General features: G+C 42.6%; 2 protein-coding genes across 2 annotated transcripts; both read left to right on the top strand.

The window, feature by feature from the left end:
* The first annotated feature begins 849 nt into the window (after window positions 1-849).
* LOC143135024 (B-type lectin plumieribetin-like) lies at window positions 850-1,428 on the top strand. Its single transcript, XM_076295757.1, has 2 exons — window positions 850-939; window positions 1,101-1,428. Exons 1-2 carry the CDS (start codon window positions 850-852, stop codon window positions 1,365-1,367), a joined length of 357 nt encoding a protein of 118 aa, XP_076151872.1. The 3' UTR covers window positions 1,368-1,428.
* Window positions 1,429-4,809: 3,381 nt separating this feature from the next.
* On the top strand, window positions 4,810-27,100 carry nrbp2a (nuclear receptor binding protein 2a). Its single transcript, XM_076293602.1, has 18 exons — window positions 4,810-5,632; window positions 17,676-17,798; window positions 18,093-18,194; window positions 19,626-19,715; window positions 20,856-20,896; window positions 21,051-21,145; window positions 21,347-21,370; window positions 21,862-21,945; window positions 22,764-22,819; window positions 22,923-23,018; window positions 23,168-23,300; window positions 23,485-23,587; window positions 23,669-23,719; window positions 23,820-23,955; window positions 24,140-24,193; window positions 24,305-24,368; window positions 24,608-24,663; window positions 25,140-27,100. Exons 1-18 carry the CDS (start codon window positions 5,513-5,515, stop codon window positions 25,236-25,238), a joined length of 1,527 nt encoding a protein of 508 aa, XP_076149717.1. The 5' UTR covers window positions 4,810-5,512; the 3' UTR covers window positions 25,239-27,100.
* Window positions 27,101-27,841: the final 741 nt, after the last annotated feature.

Below are 27,841 nucleotides of genomic sequence, written 5' to 3'. Positions count from 1 at the left end.
AAGAAACTTTGAACATGTGCCATTATAAAACCCTCTGAATTTAAAACAAAAAACAAAAACTGATCTCTCTTTCTTGTCAGTATTTCCTTTCAATCCATTTGGGCTCAGTACTTAGCTGTAGACTGAACCTCCATTTCTCATTAGAATGAGAGAGTCTTAAAGTCTGAGTGGGTATGGTAGTGCGCAGGGTCGTATTGAAAATAATGGAATCTAATGTAGAGAATGTTAAAAGTGGAAGTGCACTGCACTCATATCAGTGCCTATTTGGGGGCCTCTTCTCCACAGAGGTGCAAACTCCTACCACATTTCCTCCAACTTTTCATTAAACCATCTGATCTTAATTAGCACAACTCTTCAGACAGTAAATCAGCTTATTAACCTGTGCACAGGCAGAAGGAATATGGCACTTTACCTTTTTGGGGCTTGTCCACTTGCTCAGTCAATTCGGGAAGGGATTATGCTAAATGGGGAAATCAGTATAAGTAAGTACCGGTATAAGTATATATACTCTTTTGATCCTGTGAGGGAAATTTGACATCATCAATATGACCTTTTAGGACCGAAACAAAACACTGAAAATGATGATGTGCTGTCTTCATTCCACAATTCAGTAACCTATCACACAGTTTACAGTCGTCATGTTTTCATGTTTCCAAACAAATCTCAGATTTTCCTTTACAGGGACTTTAAGATAAGTTGGGCTGAGCACATTGTAGACTATTCTAAATTCTAATTGTTATACCGTTATAATACCATTATGTGTTCTTAAAACTTTTTTTAAAAGACAAGACTAGTCTGTGTGTAGACATAGCCTAAATCTATGTTTTCTGGAACTGACTCCACAGAACCATGAGCAGGAACTACATGTCCAAGTTTGATGAGCTCCGCAAGGGAGACTACCTCTGGTCCAACAACCATGAGTGGAAAGCCTGTTTCCAGGTAAGGTTTTCAATTTCAATATGAAGAAAACCTTAGCAAAGCAAAAGAATTGACCAAAAAACACTCACTCAACAGAAGTGGAGTTTTGAGGAAAAAAGTCTACATTTCGTGTCATTTGAAATTGTCACTGTGTATTTAAACCATGTGATTTTTGCCCGCAGGACGATGGCAACTTTGTGATCTACGGCTGGAGGCAGATGTGGTCGTCTGACACAGCTGGTCAGAGGGATGCCCACCGCCTTTGCATGCAGGACGACTGCAACTTCGCCATGTACAAGCGCGACAACAAGATGATGTGGCAGACCAAGACCCAGGCGTCCGGCGGCTTCAAGATGTGCCGCATGTATCTCCGCAATGACGGCAACCTGGTGATTGAGAGGGATGGAGAGGAGGTGTGGAACTCCTCCCAGTCCAAGGGTTTCAAATGAGGATGCTGTCTCCTATTACAGGGTGTTGGCACAGACAACAGTGCACTCTATATGCGGAGTCACATGCCGTGTTTGATTAATCAGTACATTCAATAAAAAGCAAACTGCAGATATGAATTGCCAAGTCTGGTGTTTTCATTGTGTTCGCCTAGCTGTGAAAAGCTTCCTTTGGGGTGGTATGAAGTACATTGGGGTGGCAAGTCTGAATTTAAACGGTTGGACGTTTAAAATGTTGCAAGTATTGGCAAGTTAACATACACAGAAACACATTGTAATACATTTAAAAGCACAATCATTCTGTCATTTGAGTCACTAATGCCTTCAGTGTTTGTGTGAAAAAATGCACATGAAAGACAAAGCTGGAAGGGGGAAAAAAGAAATACACATTGATATCATGAAATGAAGTGCTTGCGAGCCACCTTGAGGCTGAGTGAAAAGCCCTCATAAAGTGAGGTTGTATTGCTGCACTGGTCCAAAATCTGACTCCCAAAACAAACCAAATCCTGATATTACGCTAATTGGGTGGGGGGTAGGCTTATGGAACTATTTGAGTAACATGGAGCAAGTTAATGCATTCTCCAGTAGGCTACACTTAAAAGTAGGCCTATACCAAAACCTGAATTAGCCTAGAGATACAAACCTTCACCACTAGGCCTATTTCGCATAGTCCCAAAGCCAGAACAGAAGAACCACCCACCCATGCCACCCACCTACCACCCTACCAGAGCCGAGTTCAAGTGGACCTACTGCTTTCAATAGAGGGCGCTTTTGATCGATGTTTCGGATGTTAATGGGGGTGTGGCTGTCTTGCAGATGCACTCTGCACATAGGCTACAGCACAGCAAACTCAAATCAAGTGTAGGCCTATATCGACGATCTAATAGGTCTATTTCTGCAACTCTTAAACATGTTTAGTTCAAAAACAAAATGGCAAGATAAATCATATTTGTAGGAGGATATTAATTTAGTAACGTGATCTAAATAATAATAATAAAAACAATAAATGTTTTTTATTACAGTACATGAAAATGCACTGTACTGTTCTTCCTAGGCAATAACAACTTCTTTTTATTACAGTGCATGAAAATGCACTGTACTGTTCTTCCAAGGCAACATCAACAACAACTTCTTATTATTCCGCTTACCACTTTTTCCATACACTATTTCTCTTGAACAGTTTAACTTAGAAACTTCATTCAAACTTTGTAACGTAGGTATTCAAACGGACCAAGCTGCTATGTCTTTTCAACTTTGAAACTTTTATACTTTTTAAACTATTAAAGAAAAACTTTTTAAAAATCCCCATAGACTTAACATTGCCGATTGTGACATCATAATACAGCCGTTAAGCAATTAGAATCCTATGGCAGGTGCACCTGCAGCCTCAGGCTTTAAGCATACAATCTGGGTCAATTAAGACTACACATCCTATTCAACTGTTTCCTCTGCCCAAAACTGTTTCAAAATAAAAGTCCTCACTACAATAATCCACTGTTAAACAATGTAACCCATTAAACTACTGAACTTTTTACATTCAACTTTTAAACGGTCTACTTTTAAACTATCATTACACTAGGTTAGCTAAGTCACATGGTTAGCATAGTTAACATGTTAGCATTGTTAGCATGCTAGTTAGCATAGTTAGCATAACAACTAAAAATAATTAGCTAGGTTAGGTAAGTCACATGGTTAGCATAGTTAGCATGTTAACATTGTTAAAATGCTAGTTAGCATAGTTAGCATAACTACTAAAAAGTATTAGCTAGGTTAGCTAAGTCACATTGTTAGCATAGTTAGCATTGTTAACATTCTAGTTAGCATAGTTAGCATAACTACTAAAATGATTAGCTAGGTTAGCTAAGTCACATGGTAAGCATAGTTAATATGTTAGCATGCTAATTAGCATAGTTAGCATAACTACTAAAAATGATAAGCTAGGTTAGCTAAGTCACATGGTTAGCATAGTTGCATGTTAGCATAGTTAACATAACTGCTAAATATGAATAGCTAAGTTAGCTAAGTCACATGGTTAGCATGTTAGCATTCTTAGTATTTTAGCACAACTGCTATAAATTATTAGCTAAGTTAGCTAAGTCACATAGTTAGCATTGTTAACATAGTTAACAGCATTAACATTATTAGCACTTTTAAAAAAACTGCTAGAAAACATTAGCTAAATTAACTAAGTAACTTGGCTAGCATTATTATCTTTGTTAACATAGTTAACATAACTGCTAGCAAACATTAGAGACATTCCAACTGTCAGTTATCGTCAACTATCTACCTAAATAATTTAACCATTTAAACTATCCACCTATTTAACTGTTCAGTCATTCCAACTATATTAAACCTCATCTACCTAGCAAATAATTTAACCATATAAACTATCCACCTATTTTAGTCATTCCAACTATATTAAACCTCATCTACCTAGCAACCAATATAGTTTGTTTTTACGCTGTATGATATTTTACCTCATATTTTTGCATTTTCATGCACTGTATTTCCTTCAGGAAATGCTTTTGTTTTATTTTATCGGTTTTCTTCAATCGGCTGGTACTTCTACAAGCTCCTAGAGTGGACGTGTGTGTGTTTGTGTGGTTGTGTGTGTGTGTGTGTGTGAGAGAGAGAGAGAGAGAGAGAGGGAGAAATGACCTCTTTTACCCCGAAGCAATTTAATGTGCGTAATCAGAGCCCGTCTAAGGAGAGCCTTCCCACTCTCTATTAATCCCATACAAACTGAATTTGGCTGCAGTTCACCAGAGTTCACCTAGATGGCGATCGCGGGCGAGTCCAAAATACATGGGGTCCTATGGAGCTACATGGCTACATTTGTTGTTTTCACCTATTTAACAACTGAAACCCTCAGATTTTATTTTATTTTTCGCAAAATGGATATGGATTTTCAATCAAAAGTGAAATAATCCGGGAGTCATGTCCTTTCGTTTTCATACAGGTTGGGTCGTTGTTGCCCATAACACGCTAGCATTGATGCTATGCTATGCTATGATCATGCTAATGAATGACGTCATTGGCACGTTTGAAAGGCTTTTTAGAACAATTAAGTGACTTTAAAAAATATAATACTCAACCAAGTGTATTGTCTTTGCCTCCCCTTTCGAATACAATATTCAAATTACTTGAAAAAAAATTATATCCCGAGAAAAGTGGATTTTGAGGGGTAAAGCTCCATAGACCTCCATTCATTCTGGACTCGCCCGTGAGCGCCCCTAGATGCAGTACCACACCGGAAGAGTTCCGAGAGTGAAGGTTCTCTCCTTATTAGACATTCTCTGGCGTAATGCTATTTGTAACTCGACCAGTGACTGAATTTACAGAATAGGATTGTAACCTACCATCATTATGCGCAATACACTTGAGAAATATTTGCATGGGGAAATTCCATTCTATCCACACCCCTCCACTCACACCCTTCATACTAGGAAATGCGTTCTCTTGCGCATTGTAATATTTTCAAGTGCATAGTTTAATAATGATAAAATAAGCGTGTTTGGTTAAGAATTTGGTTAAGATGCTAGTGGTTTCGTGATTTCAAGGACTGAAAATCATTTCAGTGTGTGGTGACGATGCTTAACATGGCTTTAATGGACTGCGTATATTTCGTTATTTACGGTAATGGTTTGACTTAGCCGACAGCGCTTGGACAGAGCTGGAAGAAGATAAAATGATCCCAAGCTAGTCCAGGCGCGAAAGGAATAGGATTTGTTTAACCATGCTGAATCGTAGTGAAACCATTCTCGCACGTAGCTCACGTTCTTTGCAGCGGCAATGCAAATAGTGTTAAACACGTGGTCAGATTCCATATGGCGTAACAATTTTTTTCGAGGATTCCTGAATCGTGAAACTGTGGCACACGCAAGGATCTCAAAGTGACAGTAGTCTTCGAAGGGGTTGCCTAGCCTAAGCTAGGTTATAGCTTTTGTATGTATTTTTTATGCTAACGTTACATTTTTCTTAAGCCCAGATACCTTATGGTTCTAAGGGTGAAAAGTCTGCGCCCTTGGCCAAATTTGAAGAAACAAGGATTTGCATTTTCTCAGTTGTTGTGAAACAGACAGTGGAGATCTGGATGCGCAGTTCTGTCGAGAGGGACCAGGCGAGTAAATACACCACGTCAGGATAAAATGACGATGTCTGTCCCGGAGAGGATTTCTGGGTCCGGGGGCAAGGAGGAGGAGAGCGAGGATGAGAGTGAAATCCTGGAGGAAAGCCCCTGTGGACGCTGGCAGAAGCGAAAGGAGCAGGTAGGTGCAAAGATGAATGGTGCGGAATTCAAATATCCGAGCCTTCCTCATGCTGCTCACGCTCAAGATCACAAGCGCAGCGGAAACTGTGAGGCAATGCAGCGGCAGCTTTAATGTTTGTTAGTAGAAGATGACACGGTATGTCGAATTGGCACTTTTACGGTTGAGGATATTTGTGTCTGTTATTAATAATCCTAATTAAAACCAAGAAAGCAAGAACGAAAAGTTGCTAACACTAATCCAAGTGTCCCATACCATTCTGCCCAATCCAAGAGGCTCGCCTTTAGATTTCTCGAGCTATATTTTAGTGGCCTATATGCTCTTTTTGGCATAACAAGGTTTTCAAGGCAACAAGCCTCCTCTCTTCTGCAGCTTGAAGATGCTCACCCATGATTTGCTCAGTTTACAATTGTTTACCGAAGCACAGGCATTTATTCAACTTTTGCCCACAGAATTGCCTCAGATATTTCTTATCAGGGATGTTTCTTAGAATGAAATTGACAGGCTTTTGAGCTCTCATGAAGTTGGGTTTTTGTTAACGATAACTCACTAAGGGAATATCCCATCTTATCTTTTGAAGCACATATGTTCTGCCTCTGTTACTTGAAGCGTGTTTTGCCTACAGCTGGAGAATAGGGGCTCCCTGCTTTCTAAGCAGTTCTCCAAAATGCCACCACAGTTTTGTAAACTGAGCAGTTTGTATTTCATGGAGTGGATGGCTCATCTGTGTAAATCTTACATGAATGCACACGTTTCTTTTGAATTTAAGGACATTATGAAATTTGAAGGAACTGGTTTGTCTTCAGATGAGTCTAATTGATATGAGCAGAGATCCATTTCTCAGGTGTGTTGGAAGGTGACATGGGGATTTAAACATGGCATTGAATCATTTCCTATCTCATAAACAGCCTGCCAGTGGAATACAGTCGTCACTGTTTCGCCCAGTCCACACTGAGTCAGTGTCGAAACAAGGTGCCTGAGGGCCGGGTGTTGGGCAAGACAGACCTGCTTATAGAACAACAGTGAAAAGCTACACTTGTTCTTAATGTTTTCCACTGAGCAGTTCCCCTTTTCACTTTATTAGTAATTCATGGAGTGTGTGTGTGTGTGTGTCATATGGCCAAACAAGGAAATATGGGAGTGAATACCTGTGTTAAACATGTTGTGCAGATGTTGAATTTGTGCTGCAAAATATATCAGTGGAAGCATTCGTTCTTGGCATTTCTGGTTAAGCTCCTGAGGGCAACTCAAAAAGAAAGATCAATAAAACAATCCAGCTACCTGTGTTCATCCAACAATGTCTCTCTTCAGTTGACAGTGACAGCCTATAACCTAAAATGCGGAAATACCAAAATTCTGCCTAGGTTCTGTTACCATATAGTAATATCGACAAGTGTTAGGCTATTAGAGTCAGGGTGCCCTGAAGTCAGTTACCCTATTGGACACTACACAACAACTGAGCAGTTATAGGAATTCTCAATCTGTCCAAAAGCTTCATGAGTCCTGCTCCCAAAGACATAGTGCCGTGTGCATGTGACTGACAAGCCCAACCGTGTGAAATGAGTCATGTATTGAGCACATCACTGTGTCACGTCCATACCTACCTGTCAGTTCTGACACTGATGTTACGTCTCACATATTATATTGTGACATGTTCCAATGGTGGGGTGCTTAAAATGTGCTGGCTTGGCTTCACATGAAAAAGCCTGTACATACCAACTGAACGTTTACCACGAGGTCACGTGGTAGAACCTGTTTTAGTTTGTAACTTTTAGGCAGGTTTTAGTAACAGCTCAGTTCACTGTGAAATGTCAGTGTGGCTACCCGCCTACCCCCCGGTCACCAGCCTGCTGTTGTTTTTCTCCTCAACTGCAGCATCACCTGGGTACTTGTCAGGGCATTACAAGACCCCGGTAGAATTTGAGCATAGCTGTGATCTCTGTCCAGATTTGGATGCTTGACTGGCTCCTAAGAATGAGACTGAAAGAGAGGAAGGGAGAGGTGAAACTATCACTCATGCTTCTCTTGGCTCCTGTAACATTATGAAGGACATCAAAGTTTTAGGGGTCATTGAGGTATGTCTTGAGTTCTTTGTTTAATTGATGTAGGCTACTGTATACTAATGTTATTGTCTAAATACTTGCGCTGTTTGGGGTGCAGACACAACCTTGTTTATATTGCAGCTTTATTATGTATGAGAACTTAATCTAATGAATCATTTCACATGTAGTATCAGTCAATGGACCATCCCAGGCAAGATTACAATACTCAGCTTCAGGTAAAATAATAAGTCGGATGCATCACATCAGATGTATTTTCAAAAGCCATACTGTGCAGCTCATTAACTTTGCACAAAAGTTTTTTTTTCTGTTGAATCAAATAAATGATACACCATTTCAAAGCTTTGACTCTTGGGAATCCAAAAATGCCAACTTTTTGATGTACAATCTGTATAGTGCTGTACATTTTCAGATTAATCTTATTATGTCTCAATTAAATTTGATCCAAAATGCCCCCCTCCCCCTCCTCCACTTTTGGTGCTACTCTGACTTCTGGCTGCAGTGTAGCTGCAGCACCATAAGTAGATGCAATGTTTGGTACTGAAATATTCACAAGAATCCATAGAAATTGAATCTTCATGTTGTATTATCCAATATTAGTTGTGCAGATGTATGGTTTATCTTATACACAACCATTGAACAAACAAAATAAATCAAAAATAGAGACTTTTTTGTAATTATTCCATATTTTGTGTAGTCAGTCTATATCAGAACACCTGACATACAATCTAAATAGTCCACAAGAAACCTCAAAGTGATACCTTTCATTTGAGACCAGGATTATGCTTCTACACCAAGAGGTTGCCACACGGTAAGCCTTTTATTGTCAGTGTGCATTTTGGGAACCCAAAAGTCCTATGGGGACTTTCTTACCTTGGCAAATAATGGTCCAAAGCAGTAATTTTTTATTCTATATTGATCTACTTTTGCACACAGCTTCACAAGACCTGGTGCTAGGGCTCAGTTGTGTTTCTAAGTCATCTCAAGTGACCTAGAGGGCTGAAATGGTGGCCAGTTCAGAGCTATTTGTTATCCGACAGTATTCTAGCCTCTGTACCTCTGTGCCAGTACTTCCCACAGCTATTCTGATTGTTGTCCAAGAAACTACAGTGTCTAAGCTTTCCAAAGAGGTCAGGCATTTGATTATAGGCCAAAGTATGTAACATGAGCTTGTAGAAGTGCTTCCACTTCAGGATAAAAGCAATGAAAGCATTCCTTTTCATGCCAAAACACTATAACATGAACAACTTGAAGACCTTCCATTTCAGACTTACTGTGCCAGAAATGAAGCCACCAGCCACCACTGAGGCAAATACCAGTATATTTGTATTGCTATAGATGCAGCCAAACAGTAGAATGACACTATAAAGGGCTTGAAGTTGGGGCATAGTTTAAAACCACTTACTCTGTGCGACGTTTATTCTTTTCTAAATGCACTACTTAAATAACACTGCATGACTGAAGGAGAACAGATCCCTCGCCAGCCTGCTTGCCAGCGTTGAGGAGGTGTGAGTGATGACTGCTAAGTTGTGAAGTCTGAGATGGCCCCTCTGAGCTCACTCCTAAACAATTGCTGACCAGAACAAGGGTGTAATCCAGAATATGGACCCAGGTTGCCAACAGCAATCCCACTCAGTGCCAGCGAATGGCATCAATTGCCTGATTGATTTTATGTGAGTTGTACATCTTAGTTTACTAAACATTCAGAACAGTGCATGGAACTTTAGACTGTAGGCTGCAAGAAGTGGTACGAGTTTCATTGACTGAGGCATTGCAGTCACTCTGAAATCCTGAACTGTGTGTTCAGATGTTTGTCTGGCCACGCTCTATGTGACCTGAGGAGACACAGGTTTAAATCTCGCCTTGTGAGTTAGGGTTCTGTGACCCCAAACAACCCTTGCTGTGGAACATATGTTAAATTTGCAGGGTCTTTTTTTTTTACAGTCGGCGGCTTTTCAGGCACTCAGCTGTGAGGGAGATTTCACTCTGGCTCGTGGCCAGTGTAAAGAAAAATCAGCGCGATCCATCTGTCTTTATACATGAAGCCATCCATTTGGCATCTCTCTCTCTCTGTCTTTCTCTCTCTCTCTGTCTTTCTTTCTCTTTCTCTCTGTCTTTTTCTCTCTTTGGACCACCTCCCCTCTCCTGTTGCGAGACCCTTCCTTGATTTCTGAGAAAAGGCTGATTGTTATGAGTGCACACCCATGTTTCCCCAGCTCTGGTCCTGGACATTATCTTTCATCCTCCCTGCAGCTGCTGTAACATCGACAGCAGAGCCCTTCCTAATACCCTCGTACATTTACCCATGATGCAAAGGCTGCTTGGCACCAGGAAGTTGGAGGGATGTGCACAACATTGTGGTTTTATGGTAGACCCAGAAGACTTGGTGTCTGTATTGTCTTTGTGGAGAAGATGGCATAATATACCATTGTGGACTGCAGTACATATTGGAACCATGTGGCTGTATGTGACTATGTGGCTGCATTTTCCAGGTTTGTTTCCTTTCTCTTTGGACAAACTGTATTGTTTTGTCGGTGTTTTTTGGCCTGCAGCGACTAAGGAACAGTACAGTCTAGAAGTGACCTTCAGGAGGGTGATCCATTGCAGTCACAGCACTGTATTAGATTATGAAGAGGCCTTCCTGTAAGCAGGGACTCCAGGCCCTGCGCTAGCAAATCCGTCTCATCAAGGTAGCCCCCCTCGTCCATCATGGTAGTGTAATAAAATGGCTCCTGTTTGACTGCGCAGTCCCAGAAAGTGCCCATTTGTGAGGTCATGTCAATAAATGGATATTGACCGGCTCTCATTGGACATGGCAGAACCCCATGCATCCGTTTGGCTCCAGCTGCTGAAAAGTGAAAGTAGAGCAGCCGTCTCTAAATCGCCGAAGACATGACCGGGCCTGTGTGAGATGGACGGTGACGCCTTCATTCCAGCAGTCTCTTGGATCTGCTCCCTTCATTGTAGAGTTATGCTCCTTACTCTGTCTTTCATTGCTGGCACCCCGCTGGTGCACTAAAGACTTTGTCTTTCCGCTTGTGAAGCTTCAGCTGGATGTAAACAATCCCATTAAGGCTGTATTTATGCACATATGTTTTGTGCATGTACATATACTGTACATGCATGCAAACATGTGTCTGTGTGAATGCATGTTGTATGTGTGTGCGTGTACAGGTTTGTGTGCATGTGTTCTTGTCCATGTCTCTGGGCTTATGGATAGGGAATGAGATTGACAGTGCCGTGTCAAAGGGCGACTCCACCCACATGCCTTCATCTGTGTTTGACTAAGGCTCTCTCAGCCTGCATGCTCTACTCCTCCCCTGTATGGCTCAACACAACCCAAACAAGAGATTGTTTACCTCTCCAATGTGACTGTTTGACTCAGAGTAACCCCTTCTTTTCTTGAGGAAGATGATTAATGACAAAAAAACTAATGGATCCATAGAAGTTGGCGAGCCATCCCATGCTGGTGGATTCCAAACATTAGATAAAAGTGGTAAACACAGCTCTGCTGTAACAGTGTAAGGCTCGTTCCTATGGCTGCACGCACCATGGCTGAAATAATCAGCTTTGCTGCCCGAGTCGCTTGGCACAATGCAGCCATTCATAGGCAAAGAATAACAGGGAAGCTATATGACAGCGATAGGTTGACTAAAATGATTGCCAACCTCTGGATTTCTGAGCGGCAGATTGCTTCTTGATGACAGTCTTAATTGTTGTTTCGCTCACATGCTTTTACAGACTGTCTGAAGGAGTCATGTGATCCCACAAGACAGGCATCCTGTCTTGGAGAAAATGAAAGTGCCAGCTCCAGGTTCAGTGTAACGCCATACTTTTTTATTCCTGTCAAAAGCCTATACTACAGATGTCTTCTAAACTATGCTCAACCAGTCTGTGACCATTGTATGCCTTGAAAAATCAAATCTGTACGTGGATTCATGCATGTTTGCAGACTGAAATGCTCTGAAATGCCCTGCAGCATACATTTCTAATTCTGTGCTGTCCCTTTAAACAGGTCTACCTTTACCCACTTCCAGTGAACTGGACGAAACGCATAGCAGATGGCCCTTTCAGTTAAAACGTGACATCAGGATTACTGAGCCCTTGTGCTAGCCCGATGCTCCATGCATTTAATGTGTGTGAGTGTGTCTGTCTCTGTGTGTGCACATGTTTCGGGTCTGCTTTTGAACTCATCCAGTTGTTTGTTCTCCCATGCATAAGTGACGGGAGATGCACACGTTACGTAACTCCCAGAGCCAGACAGAGCCTGTAGCCAAGCTCATTTTTTCTACTGGGAGAGAGAAATCCTTGCCTTTTTTTCTGCCCTAATCTGTAATCCCTATGTAATTTGGATCATGTTCAGTGATTTGCAATCTATCTAAATGAAGTGGGTGGGATTTCAGGCATTTGTTATTAATTTGATTTAAGGCTAAGAAGAAGTAACCGATTCAGAAGATAATTATGCGATCTTCCTGTAGGCACAGTTAAATCAGACATCATTTAACATTGTTAAATGACAACATCCTCCATGATCCACAAGGAATCCCACCACCCCTAAAGAAAAGCAATGCATAGTCCAAACTAAGATAAGATAAGATAAGACTTTATTGATCCCACAGCTGGGAAATGTACTTGTCACAACAGCCCAGTAGTATTTAAATAAGAGAGTAAGAAAGTTGTATACAGTATGCCCAGCATACAAGCACACCTAAAAACAAAACTCACACAGTGATTGCAACACGCCTTAGGGTTTCAACAATACTTTGAGGCAGAGTGAACCAATATATGGTGAATAAAAAAAGCTTCACATCACATGTACAGTGGAAAATGCACATATTAATAATGAAGTTCAGACACTACATTAACATTACAAAAAACGAAATGGTCGTCCATCTAAATTTAGTCCTCTGAGAGCCAGGGTTTTTTTTATTTTTTTTAACAGGGGCTTTCTCCCTCCCCTTCTGGGATGGACGAGATGCAGGAAAAACATGTCCGACGTGTAACTCCCCTTCAGCCAACCGTTCATAAAACTCCACCCACCCACACCCACTCCCACTCCCAGCGCATGTTTGTCTTCAGTCTTTATTGGGGGCCCAAGAGCCGCTCCACTTTGTTCCTGCTGCAAACATGCTTCTGATCTGCAGCCAAAGAAGAAACTCACCTTGTAGGCATGTAGTGTACAGATACAGCACAAGGTCTCCTCTATCTGCTGCCACTTTCAGTGAAAAGAACTCTGAGTCCCTGGCATCACATGCCCGGCATACAGCAGTCTGATATCGCTGATGGTTATGGGGCTGGGGAGGTGTGGTGCGGTGGGGCGCTGGGGGAAAAGAGAGGGGCCGGAGGGAACAATGCTCCCTGTCTGTCTGCCCCACTCTTCCCCGCGCACAGCCCTGTCACAAAGCACGTCATTCAGGCGCCTGGGCCCTCCTGCGGTGGTGACTAACACCGTGTGGGACGGCAGGCTAAAACAAGCGGTCTGACATCATTCCTCTGACCGGGCCGTCGTCGGTTTCACAAGTCCCGAAAAGGGGAGAGGCTGCTCTTCTTCCTCAACCCCCCCCCCCCACCCCACACACGCACACACGCACACACGCACACACGCACACGCACACGCACACATACACATACACATACACATACATAAACATCTCCCAAGTCCTTGCACTGTGCGCCCAACTCTCTGTCCTCCCTCTGTGGACGAGAGCCTCTACCTCGTGCCGCTGGTTTCACAGTCACGTGGGTTCAAGGAACAGAGGTTCGGGGCAATGTGCCTTTGGGCCCCGTCTTCCAAACGCAGCATCCACCACCCCTTACCCACCTCTCTGTCTGGGCCTGAGGTACGTGCTCACATGTCAGTGCTGTGCAGCTCGCAGGCCTGTGATGTAATGCCCACCGCCCCCTTACAATGCTCAGAGGAGGAGGCGGCAGCGGCTCTCCTCCCTTTCGGGGCTTTGCTGTGTGTGATGGGAGAGCGCTTTTAGCGCAGAGTCACATTAGCTCAGTTTCAGGATAAGACGTGCAGCTCTCGCACACACACACACACACACACACACACACACACACACACACACACTAACCAGACGCTGAGCTCTCAGACAGTTGGCAAATGCAGACTACAGCACAAAGGATCTGGCAGTAGACCCATCTTTACTGTGCAATGAACTTTCTTATTTTTCTCAGTTCACTGCACTCTTTCTCCCTCTTTCTTTCCCCCATCAGACCAATGTTATGTCACACACACACACACACACACACACACACACACACACACAGAGGTCATTTCCCTGAGCCCATGCTCTTGTTCTCATTAAAACTGTGCATGAGAGTGGCTTGTAGATGCCCCGATAAAACGGCTGAGGCAGGACGGTGTATAGGAGGCAGTGTGGGCTGCAGGACTCTGCTCAGGATAAGATGAGAACAGGGCAGCCAGCACCATCAGCACTCCACTCTGTCAACACAGCACACAGCTGGCAGCAGGAGCCTGAGAAGAGCCCAATCTGTCCCTACTCAAACAGTGGCGCTCTAGTGCTGCTCAGAAATAGAAAACTCAGTCGGGAGTTGGGCAGGCCTGTATTTGTTTTCAGAGTGATCAGAGGCATCATTGTTGTTTGTTGTTTCATCCAGGCTGTCTGGAGCGTTTGTCAGACTCGCTTGATTGTCTCGTAAGCTTCAGCTATTTTAGCTCTAAGCCAGCATCTCCTTTCAGGAAACGTTGTTTTCCCAGTCAACACATCTACGGGTGGGATTGGCCGTTCACTGAATTCCTTATGTTCTGTAGGGTAAGCCCCTGCCAGCTTCTTCTCAGAGTCCCTGCCTTAAACACACACACTCACACACACAATCACCACCACAACTGAGGGGAGTTTTAAATGCCTTTTCCCTAAAGCCTCACTGTTTTGGGTTATAAATCACAGAGCCAATGAATAGTTGGTCTGTAGTGTACAGTTCCTTCTCAATGCTGGAGAGAACTGAGGGAGTGTGGCTTCCCAGGCGGGCCCCTGGGTTAGATAACCAAAATGACCCAACACAGCTGTATGTTTGAGGTATTCCTGTTTGAACCTGGAGGACGTGGAATGGCAGCTGGAAAGTCCAGAGGCGCAAAAACCCCTTCAGCTCTGCCTGTTTGAGCGTTTCGCAACTGGCCTTTCATCCAAACGTGTGGCCTGGTATGCCGTGACACATTTTTGTTATTCCATTGTGAATGTGTCTGAAGGAGAGACACAAAGTGGTTTCATATTGTCTGAAGTGTGTCAAGCCCTCTGGAGACATGTGCGTGCAGGCGCGTGCACACACACACACACACACACACACACACACAGGAAAAGAGAAACCCTGCTAGCAGGGTGGATTTGTTTCCCCAAGTTGGGTCTGACGCCTCCCCATTAATTTTTCCATTGCAGTCAGTAACAATGTTCCATTGCTGTTCTGAAAATACAAACAGGACCGCAGGATTGTTGAGTTGCTGGACAGCTTGTAGCCCCTTCCGGTCAGCTCATTTCGGGTTCTCTCCTTCAGCTGACCTTTCCCCTGGCCTTCATGCTGGGGGAGGGGGCAACCCCCCCGGGGCAGAACCTGCCCCTGCAGAGGCTCTGGGAGTTCACTCGGCTCTCCTCTTTGACCCCAACACTGTAGCGCTAGTCAGCAGATTGAGGGGGCACAGTCCAGCGGATGCCTCGCTTTTTTCATTTTTGTTTGTGCACATTCTCACCTCCCTGTGCAGGAGGCCTCGCGGTCGTGAAGGTTTCTTGGTATTGCGCCCACTGGCTGCAGATCAGAGTGACCGATACTGTCTGCAGAGATTGCAGAGAGGAACACGATGTGATAAACCACAGGGGTCTGAGGCAGAGTCCTCAGATTAACGTGCTGTGGAGAGATAGGTGCACTATATCACACACACGCGTGGAGGTAATAAAGCAGGGCTGGGCTGCCTCTGATGGGGCCGGGAGTGGCGCGAGGAGGCCTGGCTCATAAATAATGCCTGAGATGTAATTGGAGGCTATGACGGCGGAGGCCATACAGTAGTGGTGAGGAAAGGGCCAGTGTCCAGGCAGGAAATGAAACCTAGAGGGTTTGTTTACCATGGGGAACTCTGCACAGCAGGTCACATGTCCATGAGCCAAGAGAGAGACATTTATGCATGCATGACAACCTGTGTCAACCAGGGGTTAGCATGGAAATGGAGTGACCGGGGGTTAACGCGGAACTGGATGGACCGGGGGTTAACATGGAAATGATGTCACTTACGTCAAAAAGAGTGAAGGTTGTCAGCTTCCAATATGCATTCATTCGCTCCTGTTTAATCTCGTTCCCATTCTGTTCAAACAAGTTGTGTATTGTGACGCTTAGGCAGGCATGACCTTACTTTCATCACTATCATTACCCATGATTCATTCCCAGATTAACTGCATTGTGGGATGCCCCTGGGCTCCCCATTGGTTTTGGAGAGGAAGTAGAATCTTTTGCTGTGAATTCTTTATACACTGCTGTGCAAACATTCCCCTCTAGATTACCAAGCACGCAGAAAAGCTAATAAAGCCCAAACGGAGCTGCCTCGCATAGCCCCGTAGGTTGAGCATGGTTGGTTGATATCTTTGTCATACATCTACTGCCAAGCAAAACCTTTTTAGCCAGTGTTGAGCTGGACGATTAAAAAGTCTGGCACAGTGCAGTGTGTGTCGCTCTGAAAGGGCCTGGTTTAGATTCAGGGGGTTTTATTAACGGATGCAGTAGTCTTCTCTTCAAGCATTAAGTAACCCTGAAGCACGGTCCTGTTGGGCTAACCACTAACAGGCCTGCGGCTGAGGGCCTGGCAATAAACTGTTTACATGTATTTATTTTAAAGATCAGCCAGTCGAGAGACTGTGTTAGACGCAGTGGCTCTTCTAGACTAATTATACATCCCGTGGCTCAAGAACCCTGTAATCAAGCCTTGCAAACAGGCACAAAGAGGACTACCTCCTCTACTGCCGTCGGTAACAGAGTTGTGAAAACAGTACGCTTTACAAACTTGAGGTACTCATTTGACGGAGCGTGTTGGCAGTAATTTTTGAGCAGGGTTTTTTTGTTGTTGTTCGGTTATGCAGGACTCCCTATGCTTGGTCTCTCACCATTGTTCGGCTTTTTATACACACTCCTTCAGTTTGTTTGTGTAACTTTTTTCTCCCAGTGCTGTTTTCTCTTTCTGCTGGCAGCTGACCTGGTCTGATCTTGTTCTCCGAGCAAGTACATTAAATGCAAAGCACTGAGAGAAGGCTCTTGTGAGTGTGCTGTGGCCGTAGACCCACTGAGGTCCAGCGTGAACCTTAAGGAGAACAGCTGTGTCTCGGCATGTGGGGAGCGTGTGACACGAGACCAGCTCCAAAACCACCCCGGGGTTTGTTAGCATGTGGCTGGAAACTCTGCCTTGTCTTCTCTTTCCCTGAGATGAGAAGGAAAGCTTTTTTTTTCAACTAGACAAAACTGTCTGGAGTTTACGTGGTGTTTGTAAAACAAATAAAGTGTCATTGTAGGTGTGCATGTTTACATTGCAACATAGGCAGCTGACTACTGTTACTGTTTATCGCAAGAGAATCTGCTTGTGTGTGTTGTGCCTCCATGAATGCAGAGCTAGTGCTCGTCAGAGTGGTGTCATGCTGGTGGAGACCGCTCAGGGTGGGTGTGGTGTGTTGTGGCGTGGACATACTGAATGGCCAGTATTTTTCCCTGACCTATAGCCTACTTAAACGTGCAATTTCTGCATTTGCTCAAATTATGTTGAATATGTCCATTAACTCTGTTAACGGAGTATCCCTATGTGTTACTATTAATGCATTTCTATATCCATGTTGCTTGTTGTTATTTCACCAGTGCCTGTATTGTGTTTGTGTTTGTGTGTGTGTGTGTGTGTGTGTGTGTGTGTTTGTGTGTGTGTGTGTGTGTGTGTGTGTGTGTGTGTGTGTGTGTGTGTGTGTGTGTGTGTGTGTGTGTGCGTGCGCCTTCAGCTCAGCCAAGGAAATGTGCCCGGGATTGAGAGCGCCTCCCTGGCCATGGACACAGAGGAGGGGGTGGAGGTGGTGTGGAATGAGGTCCAGTTCTCCGATAAGAAGGTCTTCAAGTCTCACGAGGTAGAGCGCTGCCCTCCGTCCTCTTAAAAAATCCATTTACCATTATGTGCCTTTCAAATAATGACCCTTCCATTTTATCTCCAGAGTGCATCGATGCAGATTTGTAGTGTCTGTCTGTCCGTGTATGTGTGTATTTGTGTGTTAGGTGTGGTAGGCTTTCAAGTCAAAATTTGGCTCAAGGGGTAATCACCTAGTGCTTCAAAACACAAGGTACCAATTAAAATTGACCTTATCTCTAGAATCACACTTTTTTTTTTCTTTCTCTTTCTCTCTTTCTGTGTGTGTGTGCCTCAGGACAGGATCAGGGAGATGTTTGAGAGCCTCATGCAGGTGGAGCATCCCAACATTGTCAAGTTCCACAAATACTGGCTGGACATGAGGGAGAGTCGGGCACGGGTGAGATGGCCAAATACATGCCCATACATGCGTGCACACACATTCTCTGGTCCTCCAAAATACACACACACACACACACACACACACACACACACACACACATACACAGTCACTCACTCAATTACACTTTTAACACATACTTTCACTCACATACATTTATCACATACATATGGGCACATTTCAAATTGTGCTTTGTCTAAGTTATGTCTTCATGCATCCTTTGTAGGGCTGTAACGATACGGTTCGGTTTGTATCACGATATTTGACCCACGGTTCGATACAAACCTCGATTTTTCTTTTTTTTTTGGGGGGGAGGGGGGCGGCTAGACATTTTATTTAGTAACATTTCAATAGCCTAACCTAGAACATCAGAGGATTACAATATAATATAACATATCTATATTATTTTAGATCCTTATATAAAAAGAGAGAATACTGAATGTATGATATTTATGACGGCACACTTTTGCAGATTAGCCTATAGCCTAGGCCTACTATTTCTATTACAACTCTACCTCTAATTCATCTGTCTGCTTGAAGCCTGGAAATATTGTAAACAAAGTACCATAGTTGGCTAGCTTAATTTTCAAGGTAATACTTGTTCTCCTTGGGACAGTCCCTTTTGGGAAACATTGGTATTGAGATGATCAGTCAACTTGAATTAAAGAGTTTTAAACAAATATGTGCAGCATGCTAATGATGCTATTGCTAAGCGGATTTAATAGTAATTTAGCTAGTCGTCTTCTATGCGTCCTTGCTTTCACGATTGTGAATGTTTTATTTGCATTGGTGTTGGCCGAGTCGCACTTGTCCATTGAGCAGGAGCGGGAGAGAGAGAGAGTGGGGCAAGGAGAGGGGGTTTACTTCTATACTGTTTGGTAAAGTTGAACACAGTCTACAATGAAAGCAACGAGAGGTATGAAATTATGATTTATTTATTTACTTTTGGACAACGTAGGCTACCGGTAAGTAAAGCGGGAGATGTGTGTTATACGGCTGCGTAAGCTGCAAAACACTGTGTGAAACACTACAAAGGGTGTGTCACGGTTCTGCCTTTTCACACCATGACACAGTTTCGTGGATATGAGTGTCGCGATTTCGGTTTCGAATCGCATATCGTTACAGCTCTAATCCTTTGAGTTCAACATTTACTCTTGAGTAAAGCATGTATGATGTCATTCAGGGTTGCAGACTTTTATCAGTTAAACTGCCTGTCAGCACAAGTGGGCCGTGAAGGCTGAGCTGACAAGGCATGTGCTGTACATATGTGATTTCTAAGAACAGGAGTGAGTTGTGATGATTCAGAGTTATTTGGAATCATTTATGGTTCTTAAGTTGCCGACAGGCTGGATAAGGAGAGGACATGAAGACAGACAGACACACACACACACACACACACACTAAATCGCTTAATTTACTCTCTGCTTCCAGGTGATATTTATCACAGAGTACATGTCCTCAGGAAGCCTTAAACAGTTTTTGAAGAAAACCAAGAAAAACCACAAGACTATGAATGTGAAGGTGAGATATATTAAAGGTCCCATATTATACTTATTTCATCAAGTCAAAATAGACCTATGTGTTGCACGTTGCATGTCCCTGAAGCTGTTCCTGCAAAATTCCTCTCAGATTACACATTCTCAGCACCTCCATTCTCGCCAGTTTCAGTCATATAGGCTATTTCTGTGGCCTGTTGCCTTAAATGCAAATGAAGTGTTGTTGTCTCATGTCATATTGCTTAAAGCAATACTAAAGAACTTTTCCTCTGTCGCACGCACGCTATTTGTTTATCCAGCACTGGCTTTGCAAATAACGATGTCCACAGACAAGGTAGAGAAAGTTGCATGATTTTATGAAAGTATGATGTATTGCGACATGTATGATGTGTTGCAAGTCAAATTTGTAGTTTCTTATGTCTCAATCCAGCGAACTACAGATCCGCTACCCGATCTGGCAAACTTACATAGTGCGGTTATAGCCGATAGAGAGCCGCGAAGCGAATGCAGAAGTGCCGCTCAGGCGTTCACCCTGTTACGAGTTGATGAACCACTGAAACGATTTTGGAAACATTATTTTAAGGTACAAAAAGCTCTGGTGTTGCTTTAAATATGCCAACAAGAACGAGATGTGTCCTGGGGAGTTTCTGTTTCTATACTTGAAACAGAAATATCAGGTGCGTAAAAGAAGTTTGGATACAGTTGATACTCTTTCGCATGGTGCTGGTTGTAAAACGATAGGCTACGACCAAAATGGAGGATCTTCGACAGGAAGCTCCTAACTTAGTGGGTGGGAATTTTCAGATGGGGCTGGATAGTCAGCGCCCTATATGGGCCTATCTGGTCGTAGTAATATTCAAATTTCCCCTACTGTGACGTAACAATAGGGGAGAAATCTGACTAGCTCACAGCAGTGTGGTTTCTGACATCGACATATCTCAACTAACCCACAAAACTGCCGTCCTTGTTTTGTGTCTACAGCGCCCTCAAGTGTTTAATGGTAAATACAGATGAGTACGGTAATCTGGTGCTGCTGTCTTCTGTCCTTTTCCTCTGCCCTTGCTCTCCATGTCCTCCTGCTGGACTTCATGCTCCTGTTTTAATTTCACTCTTCCTGTGTGTGTTATTGTGCGTTCCTCCTCGTGCTTGTGTCTGTCCGTCTCAGGCCTGGAAGCGGTGGTGTACGCAGATCCTCTCAGCATTGAGGTAAGAGTCATGTCATTCATTGCTGGTTAGTTAAACCAATCAATTTAAACAACTGAATGCAGTTTATAGTGATACACTGTTACATAGTGTATACCGTGTTGTAAATTAAATTGGCTTAATACGGTGTGATATTTGTGTTTTCTTTCCTCAACAGTTATTTGCACTCATGTGATCCTCCGATTGTCCATGGCAACTTGACTTGTGATACCATTTTCATACAACACAACGGACTCATAAAAATTGGTTCAGGTAAGAACAAAAACGCCATAGCTACAATCATTAAAGCATGGAACCCATTTGTAAAACCCACTGCCCACTTTGTTGTACTTTATGACTGAAGCAGATTGGAATTAATCTAATTCCAGTTTATAGGTGTCACATGCTTTGCTTGTAATTTGAATGTTCAGTGATGCTCTCTTTTTCTCTCTCTCCCTCTCTTTCTGTTTGCAGTTTGGCACAGGCTGTTTGTCAATGGTGAGAATCTTTCTCTGTTATGAATCACTTCATTAATGATTTGTCAATGAAGAGCTTCAGTCTACACACAGAGGACTGATTTAGACATGAATTGTGTGTTGAAAACATCATTAGCTCATTTGGGTCTGTGATAAACACTTTTTTTTTCTTGCCCAGTTACCCCTTATTCAATCCATGTGACAAATGGAATGGAATGGAATTCGGTGTTTAGTGAACTTCTGTTTTTCCTTTGTAACTTCTATGTCGTGACCGCTCTTTCCACCAAATGATGTACCCATGAATGTGTATTTGTGATCCCATTCCGTGTGTGCCTTATTTACTGTTTGGTTAATTAAAAGACCACGCTCTTCCTCTATGAGTACATTCCTGCCGCAAATGGCTTATGAATATGTTTCACAATGTGTTTACTGTGGTTTACAGACTGGCGTGAGTACTTACCACACACACACACATGCATGTTTATCAAAACTGTGCGTCTGTCTTTTCCTTAGTGTTCCCAGAGGCGATCCACGGGAACGTGCACCAGCATCGAGACGAGCAGATGAACCAGCACTTCTTTGCTCCCGAGTATGGCCGTGAGTAGCCGTCTCCTTCTCTTCCTGAGTTTGTTTTGTCTGTCTGATTGTTATCGCTCTCTTTTCCCTCTTCCCTCTCTTTCTCTCTTTTTCTCGTTCTCTCTATCCATCTGTCCTCTGCACATGTTTCCCTCCCACCCAGGACCTCACTCACTCACTCACTCACTCATGCTTGCTGAGTACCCCTCTGTTGTGTTTCATGCTTGGTGTTTTACATTATGCGCTTGGAATCACATTGTGCTGTGCCAGGTTGCAGTACGAAACCGACTGAAATATGTTGCCTTGAATGACATTTGAACTTGAGCTGTGCGCTATGGCCTGAGATTTACCTCACTGTGTAATTTTGTATGTCTGGAACATGTGAAGAATCGACAATAAAGCTTACTTTGACTTTGATTTAAAGTACAGAACAGTAATGACTGCATATTGGTTTCATTATTTAAATTTCAATATAAATTCCTCTGAAGGGGAGAACCACAGATATGGCACCAGCATGACTGCTATTACTGTACTCTTAACCATATGACTTATGAATAGGACATATCTCACATCACACAGAGGAATCTAAAGTAACTCCTTTTTTAAATGCAATTATGTAATTGCCGGTATTGACGTAATTGTATTAATTCCAAAAAAAAACGTTTTGCATTATCTCAGTGTGCATGTTTGTGAATGCTGCTATTATCAAAATTCATACCTTATAGCAAATTCATATTGTTTGTCCATTATATTGTGTATACCTTACATCCGTAATTTGCATCAAATGATGTAACATGAGGCTGACTGGGTTATACCCCCCTGGTTGTTTCTCCATCTAGTTTCTGTGGATGACTACTCCATTGACATATACTCCTTTGGCATATGTGCCTTGGAGGTAAGTGCCAGCTCTGTGGTTATTAAGTTACCTGATTGTACATGTAATGAAAATAAGATCAGAAGATAAGAGATTGATTTTGAGTTGTAATTTCTTTCTGTAGATGGCCGTCTTGGAGATTCAAGCCAATGGGGACACTGCAGTGTCTAAAGAAGCCATAGCTTATGCTGGGGAGTCCCTGGAAGACCCTCTCATGAGGGTAAGATGAGTAAAAGATTGTAGGTTTGCCTATACTCTCAATCACAAAGAAGACATTTCACATCACGGAAATTTACTGACTGTAAGAGATGTTGACTGTCTTGTGGCTTAACAGACATGCGTGTGATTTCTCTGTCCTGTTGTGTGTAGGAGTTTAGTCAGTCTTGTGTGCATGCTGATCCTAAGATGAGGCCTACTGCCCATGACCTGCTGTTCCACAGGGTTCTGTTTGAAGTGCACTCCCTAAAACTGCTTGCAGCCCACTGCTTTATTAACAATCAATGTGAGTATGCAGAGACGGATGACCACATGCTGGCTGCCATTACTGATGGCAGAAATGACTAGTGAATTCTGAACTGCACTTTATGCCCTCCACTTGATTCTGCCAATAGAGATCTACTTGATTATTTGGTTTGATTATACAATGTCCTGATATTTGTGTGTAACTTTGACCAACTTTGGTCTAGACATGCTTCCAGAGAACTGTGTGGAGGAAAAAACTAAATCTTATGATCCAAATGGTATAATGGCAGAAATTTATCATGGTGATCGCCCAGGAGTCCAGCTGAAGTAAGTGATTTTGAACACCATAAATGAATATATGAAGGAATGCATATGAATACACATCATATGGTAATTGTTCTCTTGAAGGTACTCCCATGTTTCCCCTCTGGAGCTCGACAAATTCTTAGAGGATGTCAAGTAAGTGACAATACTATTGCAACTAACTAAGGAAGTCATGAAGCATTTTATTGCAAGTACTCTGCCGCTGAAGTTAACATGATCTTTTTCACTTGTGCAGAAATGGGATCTATCCTTTGATGAACTTTGCGTCCCAGAGACCCCACCCCATCCCCCGTGCCCTCTCCCTTTCTCAGGAGCACATGGAGACGGTGAAGACGCCCACCCCGGAACCCCAGGAGACCGAAACCAGAAAGGTGAATGAGGTCAACGTGACTTGGTGAAACTAAATTGAGGTTGTAATGAATAGGCATTAGAAAGATAAGACGGGTATGAGAAGATGACACAAATCAGATGTGCTGTAGTGCGGTAGAGTAAAAGTTATGGCTGTTCCACTTGCTTTGCCTAATCTGTGGCTCTGTGGCTGTTTTTGCCTGCTAGGTCGTTCAGATGCACTGTAATTTGGAAGCCAATGAGGAGGGAACTAGAAGTCATGTGAGTTGCCACATTTTGATACACATGTATGTGTGCTTTGACCAGATGACCAATTAATACAGTGATTTTTCAAATCTCAAATTTTTTTTTTATTCTCAACTTTGTTTGTAGCTCTCTCTATTTTTGAAGATGGATGACAAGCTTCATCGCCAGCTCAGTTGTGATGTTCTTCCCAGTGAGTGATTTATGTCAATTCTTGTTTTTTTTCTAGTGGGAAGAGAACTTCAGAGATGTAATATATGTTTAGGTTTCCAAGGAATACAAGTCGGGACATTACGTGATGGCGCAGTCTGAAAACTATACGCTGTTGTAATCTTCAAGTCTTTGACTGACATTAGTGGTCAGAGTTCCAACACATTTGAGAGATTCTTTTGCATATATAAAATTAATGTGATAAATAATTATGTCCCTCAGCGGACAATCCAAGGGATTTGGCCAGCGAGCTTGTTCATCACGCATTCATTTGTGAGGTAAGAAGGCCAACCCTTTAGGTTTCCTGAAACCATTCATGTCTGCTCATAGACACACCAGAGATTAGCTATGAAATCTGTGAAATTCCTGTCATCCAGTTACTGTAATTGTCCCTGATTCAAAACCAATTTGTCTGGATCTTAATACCTCTAAAGTTACTGCTCCATGATGGCAACCCTAACAATTTAACCTAAATCAAGCATATATTGTTGGGCTACTGTAGTAGCAGACGCATTCTTATTCGAATGCACTTTTCTGAAACATTAAAGGCACTGAGCCAGCAGGTGAATGAAAGAGTACTAGCTGACTGCTTAGCCAAGGCTGGGCCTCTTAATTCAGTGAAATGCATTCTATAACACAGAGCAGTACCATTAGAAGTTTTAGGACGCACCCACTTAGGCAGTCCACTTAAAAGGTCAGTGCACTCTGCTATCCAGAGTCACGTATGGTCTTGTTCTATGCCTCTGTTATGCAGGAGGACTGTGAGAAGCTGGCCGGATTCCTGGAGGATGCGCTGGGTAAACACTGGGACAGCTCCTCTGCTGCTGCACCAGTGGTGGCCCTGATCCACTGAGAAAGTGTCAGCTGTCAGCATGGGACCATGGACGTGTCGTTTATGGGAGAGAGAGAATGAGGGGACTATGTGTCATTCCTACGTAAGGAGGAGACTGGGCAAGTCTCACAACTCATGCACAGACAGCAAAGGCATTCCAAAGAGGTCTTACCGGAAGCCTCAGGAAACTCTAACTGGCAGAGGACTACATGAGGGAGGTCTGAGGACTGAGCAGCTATCTCACCATGCCACAGAGGCAATATTCCACATGACTCCATAGATTTTATTGGTCCTGTTTTTTTTTTTTTAATGGGTTTCATGTGTTTGTGAAAACCGTCCAACTCTCTCTGAATTCTCATCTTTGGTTGCATCCATTTTATAATCCAGATGACCAAAGACAGGGAAACCGCTCTGCTCCAGTGACTGTTAGAAGGCACCGGATGTTAGAGCATCAGGAAGGCAGCGCAAGAACGCTTAAGGTCCAATAATATGAATGCTCACTAGTCCCAACAGAGCAGCTCTTTTTGCCATCTTAAAATGTCTGTTCTATTGACAAGACTGATTTGAATCTATATCATTACTCGTATTAAACATGTTTGTTTTTAATGCATTATGTTTAAGGCTGGATGGCTTTCAGCTCTCAACACTTTTGTCATCCTGCCATTGTTTTAGCATCTCTATTTGTGTACTTGTCTTGGTCAGGAATTCTGTGGCAGTGCTGTCCTGTACACAAGTCCTAACTTCCCTCTAAACCTGAATTAGACACTTAGCGTTAAAATGCAGATTGTTGTCCCTGTGTGTAATTAGATCATATAATGCACTAAGTGCCTCAGTTAGACAGGAATGTGTCAAATCTGTATTTGCCAATCTTGCTGGCTCGTGGGTGCAGCACACATAATTATCCAGCTTCCAGCTATATACAGTGAACAGTTTCCCAAACAGGTGTCCATTACTGAGGGGTAAAAAGAAACTTTGTAAGTTTGTCTCTTCACTTTTACTTCTTTTGGAATTATCATACATCTCATCCATACACTAAAATTGAAAAGATACAGTCAATTACCAGTATAAACAGACAATGTAATGTACAAAGCTTGAAAGTTTAAGGAAACAAAAACGGATCACTCATCTGTGTTTAAAGTCACAATGCTAGCCCCACTTCGTTTTGTTTGTGTGAGAGAGAGAGAGAGATCGATAGTTGCTACATAGCATAACTACATTCTATTTTGTTAGCACAAAAAAAATTACCCAGTTTACACTACCCTGACTGGTGCGTCTACAGTATGTTATGAAAGTATTTCATAAACTTGCCTGAAATACTGTAATACATCTACATACATTCACACAACCTTTGCTGCAGAAAGCCTTCCAGAGGTTGATTTCCTGAATCACTCTGTAGGCCTAGAGGTATACAGTATTTAATGCAACTTGAATACAATAATCTTTGTGTTTTTTTCTTTTCTTTCCAGTTTCAGTGTCTCTGTACCAGTATCAGCGAGACTGCATGTTGAATGATGACTGCTATAACACTTATATAAGACATGAGTTGGCATGGTGTGCATGGCATCTTTCAGCTCATTTTCAAATAACATCTTGTTTGGAAGTCAACCAAAGCTGGGTTTATTTTTTGAACGCATTCAGCAGAGTATTATTTGATAAATGTTTGTATCTCGCTAAGACCGAATCATGAAAATAAATTACAGTAAACGGGCAACTTGAATGTGAATAATAACAGCAATAGCCTTGAATTCACATGTGATTGCCTCCATGTCTACTCTATCAATATCAAAATGCCTGTATGAATGAAGCTGCCTAAGCTGTTATATATTAAGAAATGTGAACAAAACATAATAAACTGGCTGTGTGGAAGCCTTTTTCATTACCAATTGTGAAAGGCTTCTGTTATTACTGACAAAAGAAAAATTAAATACTTATTACTTTAAATTCTATTGCCTCCATCGCTCAACCAATGCAAACGTTAATGTTATTTTACCTATGGATATAAGCTGGTGAAAGATTAGTAGCCTACCTGCAGTAAAAACCAAGCATGTCCAATAAACATTCTCAGGTTTATTTCGGCATGAAATTATCATTATTACACATGAAATTTGGTGCAGTTCAGAACATCTCAACTGAAGATAGGAAGGTTAAGGCGATTAAAGCAATATTTAATTTTCATTTTTTAACGGGGGGGGGGGGGGGGGTTGCAAATCACAAATGAGTGATTATGGGCTAGGTTGATGTGGGCTCTTGAGACCAACATACCATGGCCCCCAGGGACTGAACTAAATTTCCCCGTAAAAATCTAGTGGGGCAATAATATGTCCACCAAATTTCATGTGCCCCGGTGTTTCGGTGTCCCGGGTATTGTTGACCCCCCCCCCAAAAAAAAAAAAAAAAAAAAAACATTGCATTAGTGAGCACTTAACCTTTGCCAAGATAATGCACCTGACCTGACAGCGATGGCCCATCTAAATATTCTGATTTAAAAAGCATGCTATTGGACGCATGTGCCTTCGAGTTGGTAGTATTGTTAAATATGCTTTTTAAAACCATACAATACTACAACACTGATGTCAAGTTTTAAGGGAATGTGTAACTATGTTGCAGACTGCAGTTATGTCCAT

Source organism: Alosa pseudoharengus, unplaced genomic scaffold (assembly GCF_046254945.1).
Source record: "Alosa pseudoharengus isolate Yale_2024_CS ecotype anadromous, Long Island Sound unplaced genomic scaffold, YU_APseudo_1.1 YU_APseudo_1.1_scf_2, whole genome shotgun sequence".
In the NCBI taxonomy this organism is placed as follows: Eukaryota; Metazoa; Chordata; class Actinopteri; order Clupeiformes; family Clupeidae; genus Alosa; species Alosa pseudoharengus.
Note: the sequence above shows the minus strand (reverse complement) of the source record. Positions and strands in the feature narration are given on the sequence as shown.